Source organism: Tupaia chinensis, unplaced genomic scaffold (genome assembly GCF_000334495.1).
Source record: "Tupaia chinensis unplaced genomic scaffold, TupChi_1.0 Scaffold000459_1, whole genome shotgun sequence".
Classification (NCBI taxonomy): Eukaryota; Metazoa; Chordata; class Mammalia; order Scandentia; family Tupaiidae; genus Tupaia; species Tupaia belangeri.
In genome coordinates, this window is record NW_006159968.1 from 1907526 (window position 1) to 1923208 (window position 15683).

The following is a 15683-nucleotide window of genomic DNA, read 5'->3' on the forward strand; positions in this document are numbered from 1 at the left end:
GTAAAAACAACAAAAATCTGCTACAGTATACATGAAGGGATTAGAACTCTATCAAACCATTCAGAAAAACCTGGATGACTGGAGGGAAACAAGGCAATGTATGAACTGACAGAGTAGCTTCTAAGTAACTGGGTGGGTTTTCCTTCTGTATTTCTGTACTGTTGGCATTTTCTATGCAAATATTATAAAGAACCAGTCTCCTGAGGTTTGTGCGAAGAGTAAATGCCTAGCACAGATCTGAAGACACAAGGAGTCCTCACTGAACACACAAACGTTTCAAAAACTACTATATTATTGCCTTTAATGAAATACGGCATGTTTACCTTCTCTCCCTCCATGGACCCCTACCAAATGAACTAAAGGAATGAAAAGTCTAAGCCCATAAAGATAACAAAAAGAAAAAGAGAAAACACGAGAATGAGTGAACAGCAGTTAGGGATTTCGACACACTTTTAGAAAAAGAAGCAGAGGTGACATCATGCTGACTGACTCAGCTGAGAAGACGAAGAGAAACTCCAGCGGCCTGCAGGAAGGAGAGCAGACAGAGTCTGCTGCTTTTCAGTTCTCTCGCTGGTTTCCTTTTGTTCTTCTCCTCATCTAAGAAAGCCCACACAACCCAGATGGGATGAGGCCAATGGCAGGAGTGACCTGAAAGTCCCTGGGTGCAGGGGGGACTGCCCTGAGCTCTGCGGTGAACCATGTCTACGTGGCCATGATAATGAGACTTTCACTCCTGTTCCACCCCAATCTTCAGGCTCACCCTGGTCTTCGAATATGAAGGAGGAAAATTCAAAAAATTGTAATACAAGGGAGCTAAGCTTGCTTCATCTATCCAGGCACAGACTCAGTGGTCATTTCTAACATTAGAAAACCAAGGAATTAGCAGGATTGACGTATGATTTAGAAACACGGAGGCCAGGATGAAAAAGTGCAACTAAAAATGTGGAAAGAGGTGGCCTCCGTGTGGTAGGTGGATGAAAGGGACATGTGGAACTAGCATTTTGTTTTGGTTTGCACCATAATTCTTCGGGGACTTTTTAATTACTTCAATTGTGCTTGCATGGTATCTGATAAAATTCTCAAGCAACATCCACCAAGTCTGGCCCAGACTCATATTCCTATGTGTCTGGGGTGCCGTGGTCTCTCTACGCCAACCACAGTGTGGTTACCCCAACACCTGCCTTGAGTATTTCAGGAAGCTGGCGCCTGATGGCATCTGTCAAGTGCTTAGCAAGGACATCCTGTATAGAACACTCAAAAAAGATCAGACATATCCACGACCTCCAAAGCTGGCTATTTTAACTGAGTAAAAAAAATTGGTAACTTGGATTAAGGACATTTTTATACTTTTAACCACAACCTTGGCTTTAAATAATTCCCTCCTACATGAGCCATGTTCTACCTTTGCAGCCAGGGCCATAATGACAGATGTCTAGGCCCTGCAGACATTATGTCACAGGGCAGGCCTCTGCTGAGAGGCGTCTGGAGCCCAGGCTGAGCTCCTCACTTCCTGATGAAGGAGAGAAAGAAGAGCCAGTGCAGTGAGGCCCACCCTGGCTGGCACCCTGGACCCCATCCAGGGCGTTGGGATGTCTCACTGAGCCCACTCTCACTGCTCCTCCTGCTGCCCTGGGCCAGACCGAGCATGCCGTGTGAGGTGTGTGCAATGAACAGGAGGACAGCAGCCTCAGTCGAGACTCTTGTCTCTCATCCCTAGGTGTTGCCACATCGCCCAGTATCCGGATGGCTATTATCCCTAGATATTGCCATGTCACCCAGTGTCATGGGTGTGAGCTCTGATGCCTTCGCACTAGCAGGAAGCTGGTTCCTCTCAATTGCTGGCCACAGGTACCACTCTTCTTGACAGTGCCCTGGGACTGTGGCTTGGAATGAAGCTCAGGAGAACTGGGCTTCAGTCCCATTCTGCTTCTAGTTAGATGTGTCATTAGACCAGGTCGCTTCATTTCGGTGCATGAGTTTCCTCATCTGTAACATCATGTGGTTCGTATCTGCCCTGCCTGCATCTGTGTATAAGTGGTTGGAGCTTGAATGAATGTACGTGAGAGAGTCCTGCAAGCTCTGGACAAAAGCCAGGGTTGCCGAGACAAGAGGCAGAAGATGACGAAGGACTCTCAAAGAGAAATGAAGTGATGCACTTACCTTTCTCTGTGAGCAAAGGCAGAACATCTGAAGGGCAGAAACTGGGACCTTTATTTGGAGCAACTGAAAAGAAGAAAAAGGTAGCCTTTTAGCTCTTTTTTTACCCCTCAACATCATTGAGTTCTGATGGCGCTGACAAAGAGACAAGATGGCAGCAGAAAGCTGCACTTGGGTGGCAGACAGACTGCACCGGTTGGGAGGGGCCTGGTTATGCCAAAGGGACAGTAATCTCAACCTCTGCGTGGCTCATGATGGGAAAGGCTCACACCACAGGCCTGCTGCAGGTGGGCAGGGGTTTGCTCTATGTCATTCTCCACCAAGGCCCAGGCCGAGGAAGTTTCCAGCTGTCCCTGGTCTTTGACAGTTGCCATGGCAGGGCAAAGAGAATGCAGCATATTTGAATCTTGTTCTCCCAGCCTCTGCCTAGAAGTGACAGGCTTGCTTCTGGTCACATGTCATGGGCCACAGCTAGGAGTGAGGCCAGGGAGGAGGATGTATAACCCTGTTGTGTCTTAGAGAGAAGAAGGCCAGAACTAAAAACATAGCCAACAACTCGAATGCCTGTGCTGTCACTTACTGACTGAATTTGGGTGAAGCATTCCATGTCTCTGGGCCTCAGTTTTCACAACTGCACACAAGGATGGTACTACATGCCTCAGACTAAAAATCACTGTGCGACTCAGGAGGTCAGGTAGTGTATCATGCTTGGCACTGTGCCAGGCACAAGTCAAGAGCCCCGCAGGGAGCAGCTGCCGAAGGCAGGCAGCATGGCATGGGCACAGCCTGGACTTGGAGAGGGCAAACTGGATTTGAACCTCAGTGTGCAGAGACAAGTTACCTAACTTTTTCTACACCAAGTTTCAGCACTGATAAAATGAGAATGATGGGAGAATCCAATGAGACATCACAGTGATCATCAGCAGGTGATTCCCAGGAGCTAATTATCTTCCTCTCCTTTCTAGTCCTTTTCTGATCAAATCTATTTTCAACTTTTCATCAATTTTTGCTCTTCAAATGACCTGAACTAGGACTGTTCATGGGGTCTCCTAGCTCTCTTGGAGCTGCAGTGTAGTACAGTCAAGTCATCAAGGGTAAGGACTTTGGTGTGAGCAGCTCAGGGCAAGATACACTGAGCCACATTCCTGTTACGTGATCTTGAGCCAATCACTCACCCTCTCTGTCCTCAGTGTCCTTGTCTATAAAGTGGAATAATTACTGTACCTGCCTCAGGGATGCCAGGTCTAGATAATTAGACCACGTACAGTTTCTGACATACAGTAGTACACAACAAATGCTTCATTATCCACTCTTGGCATTTCTCTTTGACAACGACACACTGTTGTGATGGTTTCTCATCCCCATCTGTCTCCATGAAAAAGTCTCAGTCACAATCATGCTCTATTCTGGTCCCCACAGTCCTTGCTTAGTCCTCCACACAGCCACCTCCTCCTCTGCCTCTTCACTTGGTCTGCAGGTCAAGACCCATTTTCTCAATTTCTAGAGCCTTGGATTGCTTTTCCTGTTGGTTCCACCTGCCTAGAAGCACCTGCTATCATCATTTCAAGGCACTGGCTCTCTGACTTTAGCAGACATTGGGTTCCCCTGGAGGGCTTGGTAACATACCTTTCTGGGTCCACCCCAGAGCGTCTGGCCCAATAGGTCTCAGGGGGCCTGAGATTTGCATGTCTAACAAGTTCCCGGTAGTGATGCTGCTTCTTCTCCAGGGACACACTTTGAGGAACACTGTACTGTGGCTTCTGTCATTCTACATCTTGTGAGCCCTCACGTAGAGCTCACAATCACCAACACAGTCACGTGTGGTGTAACAGCAGGTGTGCATTGTGAGAAAGGTGTCACTAGGTAATTTTGTCATTAGGCAAACATCAGAGAGTACATTTACTCAGACCTAGATGCTATAGCTACTACACGTTGTAAAGTTTGTTAAAATCAAAATGGAGTCATTTCTGTCTACCTGTGTTAGACACTGACTGAGCCATGCAAGAGAAGGCTGTGGAGAGAGGGTTTGCCCACACTGGTACACCTGATCACAAGCACTGCTGTTCACAACCACAACCTCACAGCCACTGCAAGCTTTGACCAGGGCCTGTCCCCACAAAAACTGCCTAACCTGAACTAACGTCATCCTTGTTATTGATCCTGGCAGCCAGGGATAATTATCCGCAAAGAGCTGGAATTATCACCTCTCCCTTCCCTTCCTTGTGGTTTTTAGCTTTACAATACTGCCTGAGGACTGAAAGATCTTGATGCATATTTTCAGGGCAACCTGAGTATGTCTATTTGGGATGCCTGCCAGAACGCCAACCTTGAACTTGACCAGAATAATTTTCCCATCCTTTACCTCAGTTCACATTTTCAGGTGGACAACATCTAGGCTATGTGGCATACTCTTATGGATCACTGCCGAATGCACGGTCCACACTGATGAAATGTCACTCTGCGCATGACTGTAACTATACCCTGAGCTCCACTACACCCAGCCAGCCAGCTTGGCACTTGTCACCCTGCTTTGTTGTCACTTATTTGTTCTTCCTGAAAGAGATTCTCTGAACAAGGATCCTGAGAGTATCAGAGGACAATCTGACTGTCTAAATCAAGGACATTCAAACGTCTCTGCCCTTGGACTGAGCAATTCAGGTTTTAGAAAACTAGTTTGGAATTTCAAGCAAGGGCTGTTTGTGAAGGAAACCTTCATGCATAACTAATGGAAAGCTGGGAGCTGTACACATATCTAACACCATGAGGACGGGAGCAGGAGCTGCAGTGCATGCACGGGTGGGATTACAGTATTACGTGGCTCCCGTCAGCCGCACGTTCCACAGAGCTCTGCTGTCTTTCACATACTGTCTCTCACTCACTAGTAGTGAGAACAGGCAGTAGGTTAAGAGGTGTGCTATTAGCCTTGAGTGGGACCTTCTTCTGTATACATGACTGCGATGGGCCCTGAGGGTTTTCCCCTTCTCTGCCCCCTGGGCGCTAAAACCTTAACATCCTCAGGGAGGATAAAAACTCCCCTGGGGACCCTCCAACTGAGAACTTTACCTTGTATCCTTGAGGAAGAGGCTTAGCTAAGTCACACTTGATAAACAGATGAAGGACAACCTTCCTAGGATCCACACAGAGTATGCTGAGCCAGCTCACATAGGCTCCCAACAGCAGATTGTGCTGCTTTGGGAGCTTGAAATGAGCCAAGGTGAGAATTTTTACACCAGGGAGAGTGGCAAATGCTTGAGATATGATGTAATAAGAAATAGACATTCAGTCTTTATCCCAGTTGCTGACACCTAGCGCCAAAACTCTTGTGATCTCTTGAATGACAGGAGTGATAGGAGCATCTTTTATTATAAAATATGGTCTGGTCTCTGGCTTCTGACAGAAGATCTTCTGAGACCCTTGGGATCTGCAGTGGTCAAAGTATCTCTTTGTAAGCTAGTAAGACGCCTGGGGGTACAGGGTCCTTAAATGGTTTTAGGATGAGAACCAGTTGCCCAGAAAGTAAGATATGATTAGAGGGTTAGAACTTTGGGTCCCACACCCAACCTCAAGGGAGACGTAAAGGAATGGTGATTGAATTAATTCACCAAAATCTAATTAACTATGCCTAAGTAATGAATCCTTTATTAACATACTAAGCAGTTTCTGAATTGGTGAACACACTGATGTGGACCCAGAAAAGGCATGGGCCACACCCACCCCTATCTGCATCTCTTCCATTTGGCTGTTTCTGGGTTGTATCCTTTATAATTAACTGGCAATGGTAAATAACTGCTTTCCTAACTACTGTGAGCCATTTTGGCAAGTTATCAAACCCAAGAAGGGGGTCATAGCAACCCCGTATTTATAGCCAATTGTCAGAAGCACAGGACTTCCAGGAATTGAAACCGGCATCTGAAGTGGCAGTAGTCGTGTGGGATCAAGCTCTTACTCTCTGAAGTCTGACTATAACCACAGGTAATTAGTGTCAGAATTGAAGTGGATCATCAGACACCCAGTTATATTCAGAGAGCTGGGGGACTGGTTGGTGTGGGGAAAACCCACACATTTGGTGCCAGAAGCATTGCGAGTAAAAAAATAGCCCCAGTTTCACCAGCTGGAACATATTAGCCATCACAGCTTGGAAGGTGGGTATCAACAGGTCCTGCCTCATTAGACTGTGAGATCATTAAATGAGATACTGCTTGCAGAAAAATAGCCTAGGACCTGGAGCAGGCTCTGCTTAGTAAATGCAGAAGTTGGTGATATGATCTGAATGATGGAGAATGGATTATCCAGTAAAATGCTACCTACATGGGGAAGCTTGCATGTGGGCTGCTGGGAGGCATTATTAGAAGGGCTTGCCATTTTCTTTCCAGATTCAGTTTCTGTATCTAGAATTACAAGAGGGTCCAAATGCATTTACTTTGCAGAAGAAGAGAGGAACTGGGAGTCTCCAGTTTCATTTTTAGAAGTCCATTTGACTTTTTTTTTTTTTTTTGAGAGATTTTCACTGAAGGGCGCGTGCGCTCGCCAGACAGACAGAGAGAGACATAGAGACAGAAAGCGAGAAATCACCCCCCAGGGGGGATGGTCACGCTGCAATCCCTTCTCCTCCATTCTCCTCTCGGGATCTTGGGCATGCACGCACACGCGCCCGGCGTGAGTTTTAAGCCACCGGGTCCGGGACACAAACCACGGTCGACTACGTGGGAGTCCAGCGACATAGCCATTACGCTAACTGCTGGTTCCCGAAGTCCATTTGACTTTGTAAACACTCCAGAGACCCTGCCCGCTTGCAGAAATGCACAGCTGCGGATAGGAGGGAAGCCCTGGTTCTCTTCAAAAAACAGAGGGTCCCAATGCCCCAGAGACTTGCCCCTTCCAGGAAACCCTGGGCTCTGGGACACTGTTTATCTGACCCCAGAGCAGGCCCCCAACCTCCCCTGCACCACCCCAGTCCTCAGAGCTGACCCATTTCCTCCCGGGGTCTTACTGCCAGGAAGGGGCACAGACAGCCTCGTTTGCATTCTTAGTGGCTCAGCCTGCACCTCTGTAGTACTGTGCAAAAGCACCTGGAACTTTCTGTTCTCTGTGGACAGCCAAGGTGCAGGCCTGCGGTCATCGCTACAAGTTCGTGAGAGTCCCTGCTTGGCTCTCCCTGCTGTGGTGTGTGCCTGTCTCTTCCTGGACTCTCGAAGACTCAGTTCCTGTGCCGTGAATACAGTCGCTCACAGGTTATGCTGTGAAGGCTGTGTGGACTCTCCTCGGGGCTGCGAGGGCTGCCAGGGCAGGAGCACAGCGCCCTCGGCTCTGTAACCGGCAGTGGCCGCTGTTCTTTCCTCCCATTCTCTTTCATCTACCTCCAGATTTTTCCTGGAATCACCTTTGATAACTCCTCATCCATGGACGTCTTGTTTTCCTTTCATGGTTTAAAGAGCTCCCCCGTACCCCACCCCAGGGCTGGATGGTGGCACAGCAGTAAACTGTGACACTGCAAAGCTGACCCATGTGGGAAAACCCAGGGTTGTGTCTGGAGACCTCCCAGAATACACAGGGCACATGTGTGTCCATGATCCAGAGCTGGCCGAGGCTGGAGTGGATGTTCGCATTGAGACTGCAAGGGTGGTCTTTCTCTCTCTCTCTTGCTCATGGAAGAAATAAATAAATAAACTTATAAAAAAGAAAAAGAAGCATCCTTCCCCACTCACCCTATGGGTTCCACCAGAGCCACATGAGCACCATTTCTGTGACTCTCCGATCACAGAGAGATCCTGTCTCCTTAGGAACAGAGCCCACCTTTCCAGGGGTATGAGTAGGCAGATCTGGGAAGTGCTTCAGTTGGGTCTGACATACAGAAAGCAGGAATAGCGCCCACCTCTCCAGGGGTATGAGTAGGCAGATCTGGAAAGTGCTTCAGTTGGGTCTGACATACAGAAAGTGCTTAAGAAATGTGCAGTTTCTTTCAGGTCTGCCTCCCTAGCCAGACAGTGCACCCTGTGTGGGCAGGGACTTCCTCTCCTACTTCCATGGTGTTGGCGTACAGTAGGAGCTCAATAAATATCAGCCCTGACCACTCTTGGTGGTAGTTCCTGAGAGACAGGAACCTAGAGTCAGTGATCTCGCAGTAATCACCTGACAGATGCATTGCTACACTAACGTCAAACCAGGCACTGAAAGCAAGGCCCAGGATTACTACTAGAATTCTCAGTACAAATTCGTCTGTGAGGCCCAGCTGTGGCAGTGCAGCTGGGGGCGCCACTGTGTGATGCAGGAGCTGTGTGGGAGGCCCAGGTTTGGATCCCAGATCAACCTGTACGTACCACGTACACCCACGTGCTCCTGTGATCCTGGCTGCTGGGAGGCTGGGGAGGGTACTGGGGTGTGGTGGGACCCGTTGGGGTGTCTGTTTTTCTCTCTCTCTCTTTGGCCCACTAAATAAATAAACAAGCAAACAAACTTTAAGAAGCCAAACTTATTGTGATTCTCCACCTCCTGGGCCAGTGTGGACTGTGAGGTGAAGGCTGGACCCTGCCTTCCCTCAGGACTCAGCCCACTGCTCCTCTGCTGTGCAGCCTGTCCTAGCCCCACAGAGGCAACTCCCTGCTAGTATTTATACTACGGCTATCGCAAAGGTAAGAATGGGAAAGTAAATAGTAGTTTTGTCAGCTTATGTGCTAGAATGTTCCCAAAGGATGCTGGTGTGGTTTTGTCTACTCAAGAAAATATGAAAATCCAAGACCACATGATACATTCAGAATCCAGCTAGCAAGTGTTCTGGCTTGAACTTGATCAAAGGATGACTTTGTCCGGTTGGCATGGTCCAAGTGGGACAGCAGTCTATTGTATCAAGCCAGTTTTCTTTGGTAAGATCTCTTCTTGCTGAGGTCTACTGAGGAGATAATCCATACATCCTAAGGCTTCTCCCTGCTGCCCAGCACTTCTGATGAAGATAAGTGAGAAGAACCCTGTTCCACCCCAGTGGAGAGGCAAGTACACCTGTCATGGCCTCCCTCCTTCTTCCACGTGGCAATGACAAACTTGGAGCCACTCAGTCCAGAATGGCTATAGCCACATGCAGTCCAAGGGGTTTTCTACCCAGGGCCACTGATAAAAGGAAAAGAGATGGATGCATTTAAAATGCAGTCTTTTCTTTCTCTCCCCTCCCTGCCTAAATTCAAGACAGGCAACATGTGGTGAGGGATGTTGCCTATCTGGTGGCTTCATGCCAATGGGCTAGGAGAATTAAGTGGAAGGAGTCCTCACAGTCAGGAGGGCTCATCGGAGCCCCTCATAACAGGCACCATGACACAAGCAGAGTTTACTTCTTGTTCCCATGTTCCCACAGCACTGTATGCATGAGACTCGTTCCAGCCCTTAGCCTGGTATGCTATGGTGAATCTCATGTGTCATGTCCTCCTGTCTGTTGTGTCTAAGAAAAACAGCTTTATCTTTTTAATCTTGAGTTTCTCATGCCTAGCATAGTGTGCGACTCAGGGTAGATACTCAATAAAATTTCACAGCTTCTACCATTAAGATGTGAGAGTCCCAGCACCAGAATGGTTAACTTATTCAGCGTCAGTTAACTCCTCAGACCGTGAGTGACTAGAGGACAGAAAACCATGCCTTAGCTCCACTCAGCCATGAGGCATAGTGATTCAGAGTCACAAACACCTGTTTCCAAATTTTAACTGTGTCATGTACTTGCTCTGTGACCTGGGGTAAATGACATAACCTCCCTGAGCCTCCATTTCCTCATCTGAGATGGGCATGAGGATTAAATGAGATACTACTTGAAAGCAGTTGGCATCCAGTAAGAGTTTCTTGAATAGAGATGAGGTTTGTAAAGCCAGAGGTTCTCGGGGCAAGGATGATGCCTGATACAGGCTGAATGAGAGCCCCTCCGTGAATTTTTAATTCCCTGCCCTGTAGCTTCTGGTCAGAACTGCTGAGACTCAGGCTAACCCCACAGAGTGTGAACTGGGAAAAGCTGGTGATCTGTGCAGATGGACAGAAGAAACAGCAAAAGAAATGAGTTGGAACAATGAGCACCGCAGTTCTCTTCTTTGCCAGTTCCCGTCAAGATGTTGTGACATGCTGGTCTGACTCCCATTACATTTCTAAAGGAATGAGTTACTCCTTAAACTTTTTTTTATCCAACTCTTCCATGAGTAATATGAAGATGGAAAATGCCATTTTTCAGACTTTGAAGGGGTGAGGAGGTAAGAGGACACATGGGGCCAGGAGGTGCTGAGAGTTGAGTTTGGAAGCCACCTAACACCAACATCTGGCATCAGGTCGCCTGGGGCCCAAAGTCCTAGCACCATTCCTCCTCCTTGCCTCTCCAAGTTAAAGCAGGAAAACCACCATATACAGAACATTCCTCCCAAAGTAGAAACCCACTGAGGCGCTCCTATCATATAAGCCTGTTTTTATTTGTTGTCGGTCTGTCTGTTTTTTAAGAGGTTTTTGCCCTAGGCAGCATGTACTCACTAGAGAGAGAGAGAGAGATAAAGTCAATGATAGGGAAAGTGAGAAATCACCACCCAGGGGGGGAATGACTACACCACAATCCCTTGTCCTTCATCTCCTCCTGGGATCTTGGGCATATATGCACACACACCCAGCATGAGTTTCAAGTCACTGTGTCCAGGACTCAAACCATGGTTGGCCATGTGGGAATCCAGCAGCATAACCATTATACCATCTGCTGGCCTCAAGTCAGATTTTTTTTTTTTTTATTTTATTTATTTATTTTTATTTTGAGGGATTTTTACTATAGGGTACATGTGCTTGCCAGAGAGATGGGAAATGAAAAATCACCTCCTAGAGGGGATGACAACACTGCAATCTCTTCTCTAGTCACCTCTCTGGATTTTGGACATACACACACACACGTCTGGTGTGAGTTTTAAGCCACCAGGTCTGGGACTCAAACCACCATTGACTATGTGGGGAGTCCAGTGACGTAACCATTATACCATCTGCTGGTTCCACCTGATGGCTTTTATAAAATATTACAAGATGTTAAAATAAACAGCCTATAGAATGAATTAAGATCAAGTCACAGGATTTGAAGGTGGACCTCGGCAGGAAGATTCCATTTGGGCTGGAAACAGTTAACTCCAAGAAAATCTATCACGAAGCTGAGAAATGCACAGGCAATTGGGAGATTCACGTATGAGGGGTGAGGGCCAGGATCTGACTGGGACTCCATCCACACCTTTCTGGTTGGATATGGCTCTGAAACAAGGCCAAACCACCAACTCATTAGGTTTATTTTGTTGGTCTTTTTTTCCCCCCTCTTCCAATTTACTAGTCAATTGCTAGCAATTGAGTTGGGGAAAACCAGTCAGACAAAAAAGTCTAAAAACTTTAGTATCCAGTTATAGGCCAGCAGGTGGCATGGTGGTTAAGGTACTGGACTCCCACATGGCCAACTGTGGTTCAAGTTCTGAAACCAGTGGCTTCAAATTAATGCCAGGTTTGTGTGCATCCATGCTCAAAATCCCAGGAGGAGAATGAAGGAGAATGGAATGTAGAGTGTTGCCATCTCCCCTGATGGATGATTTCTTTTCTTTTCTTTTTTTTTTTTTTTTTTTGGAGAGGTTTTCGCTATAGGGTGCGTGCGCTCGCCAGACAGACAGAGAGAGACAGAGAGACAGAAAGTGAGAAATCATCCCCCAGGGGGGATGGTCACACTGCAATCCCTTCTCCTCCATTCTCCTCTCGGGATCTTGGGCACGCACGCACACGCACCCAGCATGAGTTTTAAGCCACCGGGTCCAGGACGTGAACCACGGTCGACTACGTGGGAGTCCAGCGACATAGCCATTATGCTAACTGCTAGTTCCCTGATGGATGATTTCTTACATTCCCTCTCACCGTCTCTCCAGAGAGTGCACATGGCCTATGGCATAAATATTTAGCTATTTTTTTTTAAATCAGCTTCTGGGATATCAAAAGCATTGCCAGAAGCAACACCGTAAAGGGGAAGAGTATAGGCTTGAGGTCCTTAGATCTGGGCTTGCAACCCAACTCACTGCCTGCGTGGTTTGGGCCAACTTCTATGCAGCATACTTCGTTGTTATTATTAGAACTCCTAGATTTATTTATGTACCTTACATTATCATCAGCATAACATACTTCTTACCCTAACATGAAGGCAATGATGCCTACTCCTTAAGGGTGTTATCAGTCTATCTATCTACCTACCTGTCTATCTATCTATTTATTTATTTGAGAGAGACTTTTGCTATAGGGCATATGCTCTCAGAGGAAGACAAGAGAAAGACAGAAAGAGACAGAAAGCAAGAAATCACTTTCTAGGGGAATGGCTACACAGCAATCCCTTCTCTTCTCTTCTCTTGGGATTTGGGCCACACACACTCACGTGTCTAGGACTCAAACTGCAGTCAGCAATGTGGGAGTCCAGTGTCTTAACCACTAAGCCATCTGCTGGCCCCAAAGGGTGTTAGGAATCTAAAGTGATATAACCCAGGTAGATCCAGCACATCTCTGACATACAGCAGGCATGTGAAGAGTGCCAGTTCTTTTCTCCTTGCCTGCTTTGGGCAAAGTGTTGTGTTGGGTGACATGAAGAATATGGAGATCCAAGTTACAGATCTCTAAGAGTCACTCCGGATTAGATATTCTAGGACAGTGCTTCCAAGGATCAGTATCAAACAAGGGCCAATTCCCATTCTATATTTACTCAGAAACTAAGGCGGAAACCAACAGTGAGGGAGAGTGGCCATACTGAACCTCAGCTCAGTCTCTCCATCCAAGATCTCCTATCACATGCTTTTCAGTATTTTTAGATATGGGTCATCTTTGCAAATTTGCTTCTGTGACACAGAAGATGCATAGTTTCCATGAAGTCACCACTGCTCCCCGAGTCTACCCACACCATAAACACCCAAAATATAAGAAGTGATGGGACCACAGTCTGTCTCATTTTCTTATTTTACCAATGAAGAAACTGAAGAAGTGGTGTGACTTTACTAAAGACTAAGTCACATAAGAGAGAAGAGTTGAAAAGAAACCAGCTTCTCCTCATTTGAGTCTACAGCTTCTCCACTGCACTATGAAGGCTGATAATTCATTTTTTTCATCAATTTCAAATTGAGCTCCTGAAACATGCTGGTATACATGCCTTACATGCCCCAAGGACACACATTGTGCCAACTGGCCTTGGCACAACTCTCCTTGCCTACTGGAAGCCTACCTGCATTGTCAAATACGCACGGTTGTTCCCCTTTCCTTCCCTGATGCCACCATGTGTTACCACTGCCCTAATTAGTTGGCAAGGTAAGGAAACCAACGGGGACTGGCAGAGTGGACATTTGCTGATTTTGCCTATCCAGCAACAGTACTTTAACCATTCTTCGAGCAGCCTCTCCACCACAGTCTGGTTGGGACTGTCACTCAAGCTGCCCCATTGACCCTCTGGCAGTGGGTGGACTTATAGCCTAAGCTGGACCAAACTTTCTCCCTTGAATTTAAAGTTTAAATACACCAACCAAGCCCTATAGAGCAGGACAGTGACAACCTTGGCACAATGAAGAAGTTGACCACTTTCTAAAATCATCTATAGAGCTGGTCCATTTTTCATTTTTCCCAAAATTAGCTGATCGTCTTTCCTCTGAATCAATGAGCAAGCCTCCGAAAAAAAAAAAAAAGTTTCTTTTTTTTCTCTTAAATTAAATAGACTCAGTTTCATTGCTTGCACCCAGAAAAACCTGACAAACAGACTGCCCAGTGCAATGACCTCATCCTAATGCATGGTTGAGAAACAGTGAACTGAAGATGCCTTGGTAGCCATTAGGAGCAGATTGCTTACCAGGCTTCTGGTACCATCCAAAGGGATAGGTGCGAACTTCAGTGTCGGGAGAGCCACAGTCCAGAAGACGCCAGGAGCCTCCACTTTCCTCACTGCATGTCTGAAGTCCCAAGCTGTTCAGAGTTAGGCATGTCACCTTTCCTCCTGAAACAGAAAATAGCCAGGACCAGGAAAGTGAGCATAATGAAAGATGGTAATTGAATGAAAGAAACTCCGCAAACTCAGGGGTTAGCAGACACTATATTACAAGTATGATCTCAGCCGCTGATGAAAAACCTGGTATTTTAAGGAGCCCTTGGCTTAAGGACACAGAGAGGACAGCAGCTAACACTTATTGAGCATCTATCATGTGCCCAGGGCTGTGCTAGGCCTCTGTTTGCATAGTTTCACTTGGTCTTCACAGAACCCTATAAGGAAAGTAGCATTTGTATCCCTATTTATAGATGAGAAAACTGAGACTCAGAGACCTTCACTGACTTGTCCAGGTCATACAACTAACAAGTAATTAAGCCACATTTTAAATACAGATCATGTAGATGAATCCAAAGTTTACTCTACTGAGCTGCCTGAACTGAGCAGAAGACAGCTAATCAAAGCATGCAAGGACTACTGACCAGGTAGACCTGCATGTGCAAGGGTGATCTTACACTGGATCAGGAGCTACGTCCCAGCCACCACATTTATCAGCCACCTCGGCTCTCCAAGCCTCTACTTCCATACTTATAAAAGAGGCTCGCTCCTCCCAACCTCCTTGAGGCAATGCTAAGGATTAGGTAAGATTATATAAGCAAATGTATTTTCTAGACAGTAGGGTACAATACAGAGGGGAGAGGGACTTGGCATCATTACCTTTTAACTGGGAAACATTTAGAAATCCAAAGCCGACACAGCAAGGGTCCACATCACACAATCGTTCACATTCAAAGAACCTGGCAGGAGGAGAGAAAGGCCTGAAGGCTTCCACTGGTGTATCAGGACCTATTGGGTGGTCTCGGCATAGTTGGTCTTATTTTGGGGGGCCAGCTTTCTGTATGACTGCCTAAACTGGGGGTGTTTCGGCAATCTGCATGAGTAGGTGCCTAGCTTTGAGGTTCTTTCTGAAAACAAAATTCTACTCTTTTCTCAGGAATGTGATCTTGCCATCCTCATTCATCCACTCATTTATTCCTCAAGTATCTGTTCTGCCTATCATGTACCAGGCTCTAGGCCATGCTAACCCAGGAGCCTGAATGTGCTCCTGCAACCCTTTCAGGTAAGGAGAAAAATCTCAGCATTTGACTCTGGGAAAAGGAAGCAATGGTGGGGAAAATCATCTTTGCAAAGGGGAGCTTTGCTGGACCTGCATTCAGGTGGCCCAATGAGCTGTCTATTTAAATAGAGAAGAGTTGAGTTTGTATGCCCCTTGGCTTCCCCTCTTACTCACTCTGAAACGTAGACTGAGCACATTCTCAGAATACATTTCTGTTTTCTGGGGAAGGCCATCCAGGCTCTCTCAGGACTTATCTTGCTTCTTTATCCATTGAGGCCAATAGAGCCCACCCTCAGCTTCTAGGACCCATTGTGGCAGACCCAATTTCAACCAGTGTTTCTGGGCTCAGTTCTACATGACCACATATGCCAGACTGATCATTCTGGACTCCTGAGAATTTGCTCAAGCCTTTTTGGTGTGAGGACCCTGCCTTTTCTTTCT

At 46.8% G+C, this 15683-nt stretch overlaps 1 protein-coding gene across 1 annotated transcript in view; it reads right to left on the reverse strand.

Annotated features, from left to right (window-relative positions):
- Nucleotides 1–15683, reverse strand: part of TG (thyroglobulin) — a 262258-nt gene that overhangs the window by 156586 nt on the left and 89989 nt on the right. The window contains exons 34-36 of the mRNA XM_006155527.1: nucleotides 14843–14922; nucleotides 13994–14137; nucleotides 2161–2223 (exon numbers count right to left, since the gene is read on the reverse strand). Of these exons, the coding sequence (XP_006155589.1) occupies nucleotides 2161–2223; nucleotides 13994–14137; nucleotides 14843–14922 (287 nt within the window). The remainder of the gene's footprint in view (nucleotides 1–2160; nucleotides 2224–13993; nucleotides 14138–14842; nucleotides 14923–15683) is intronic.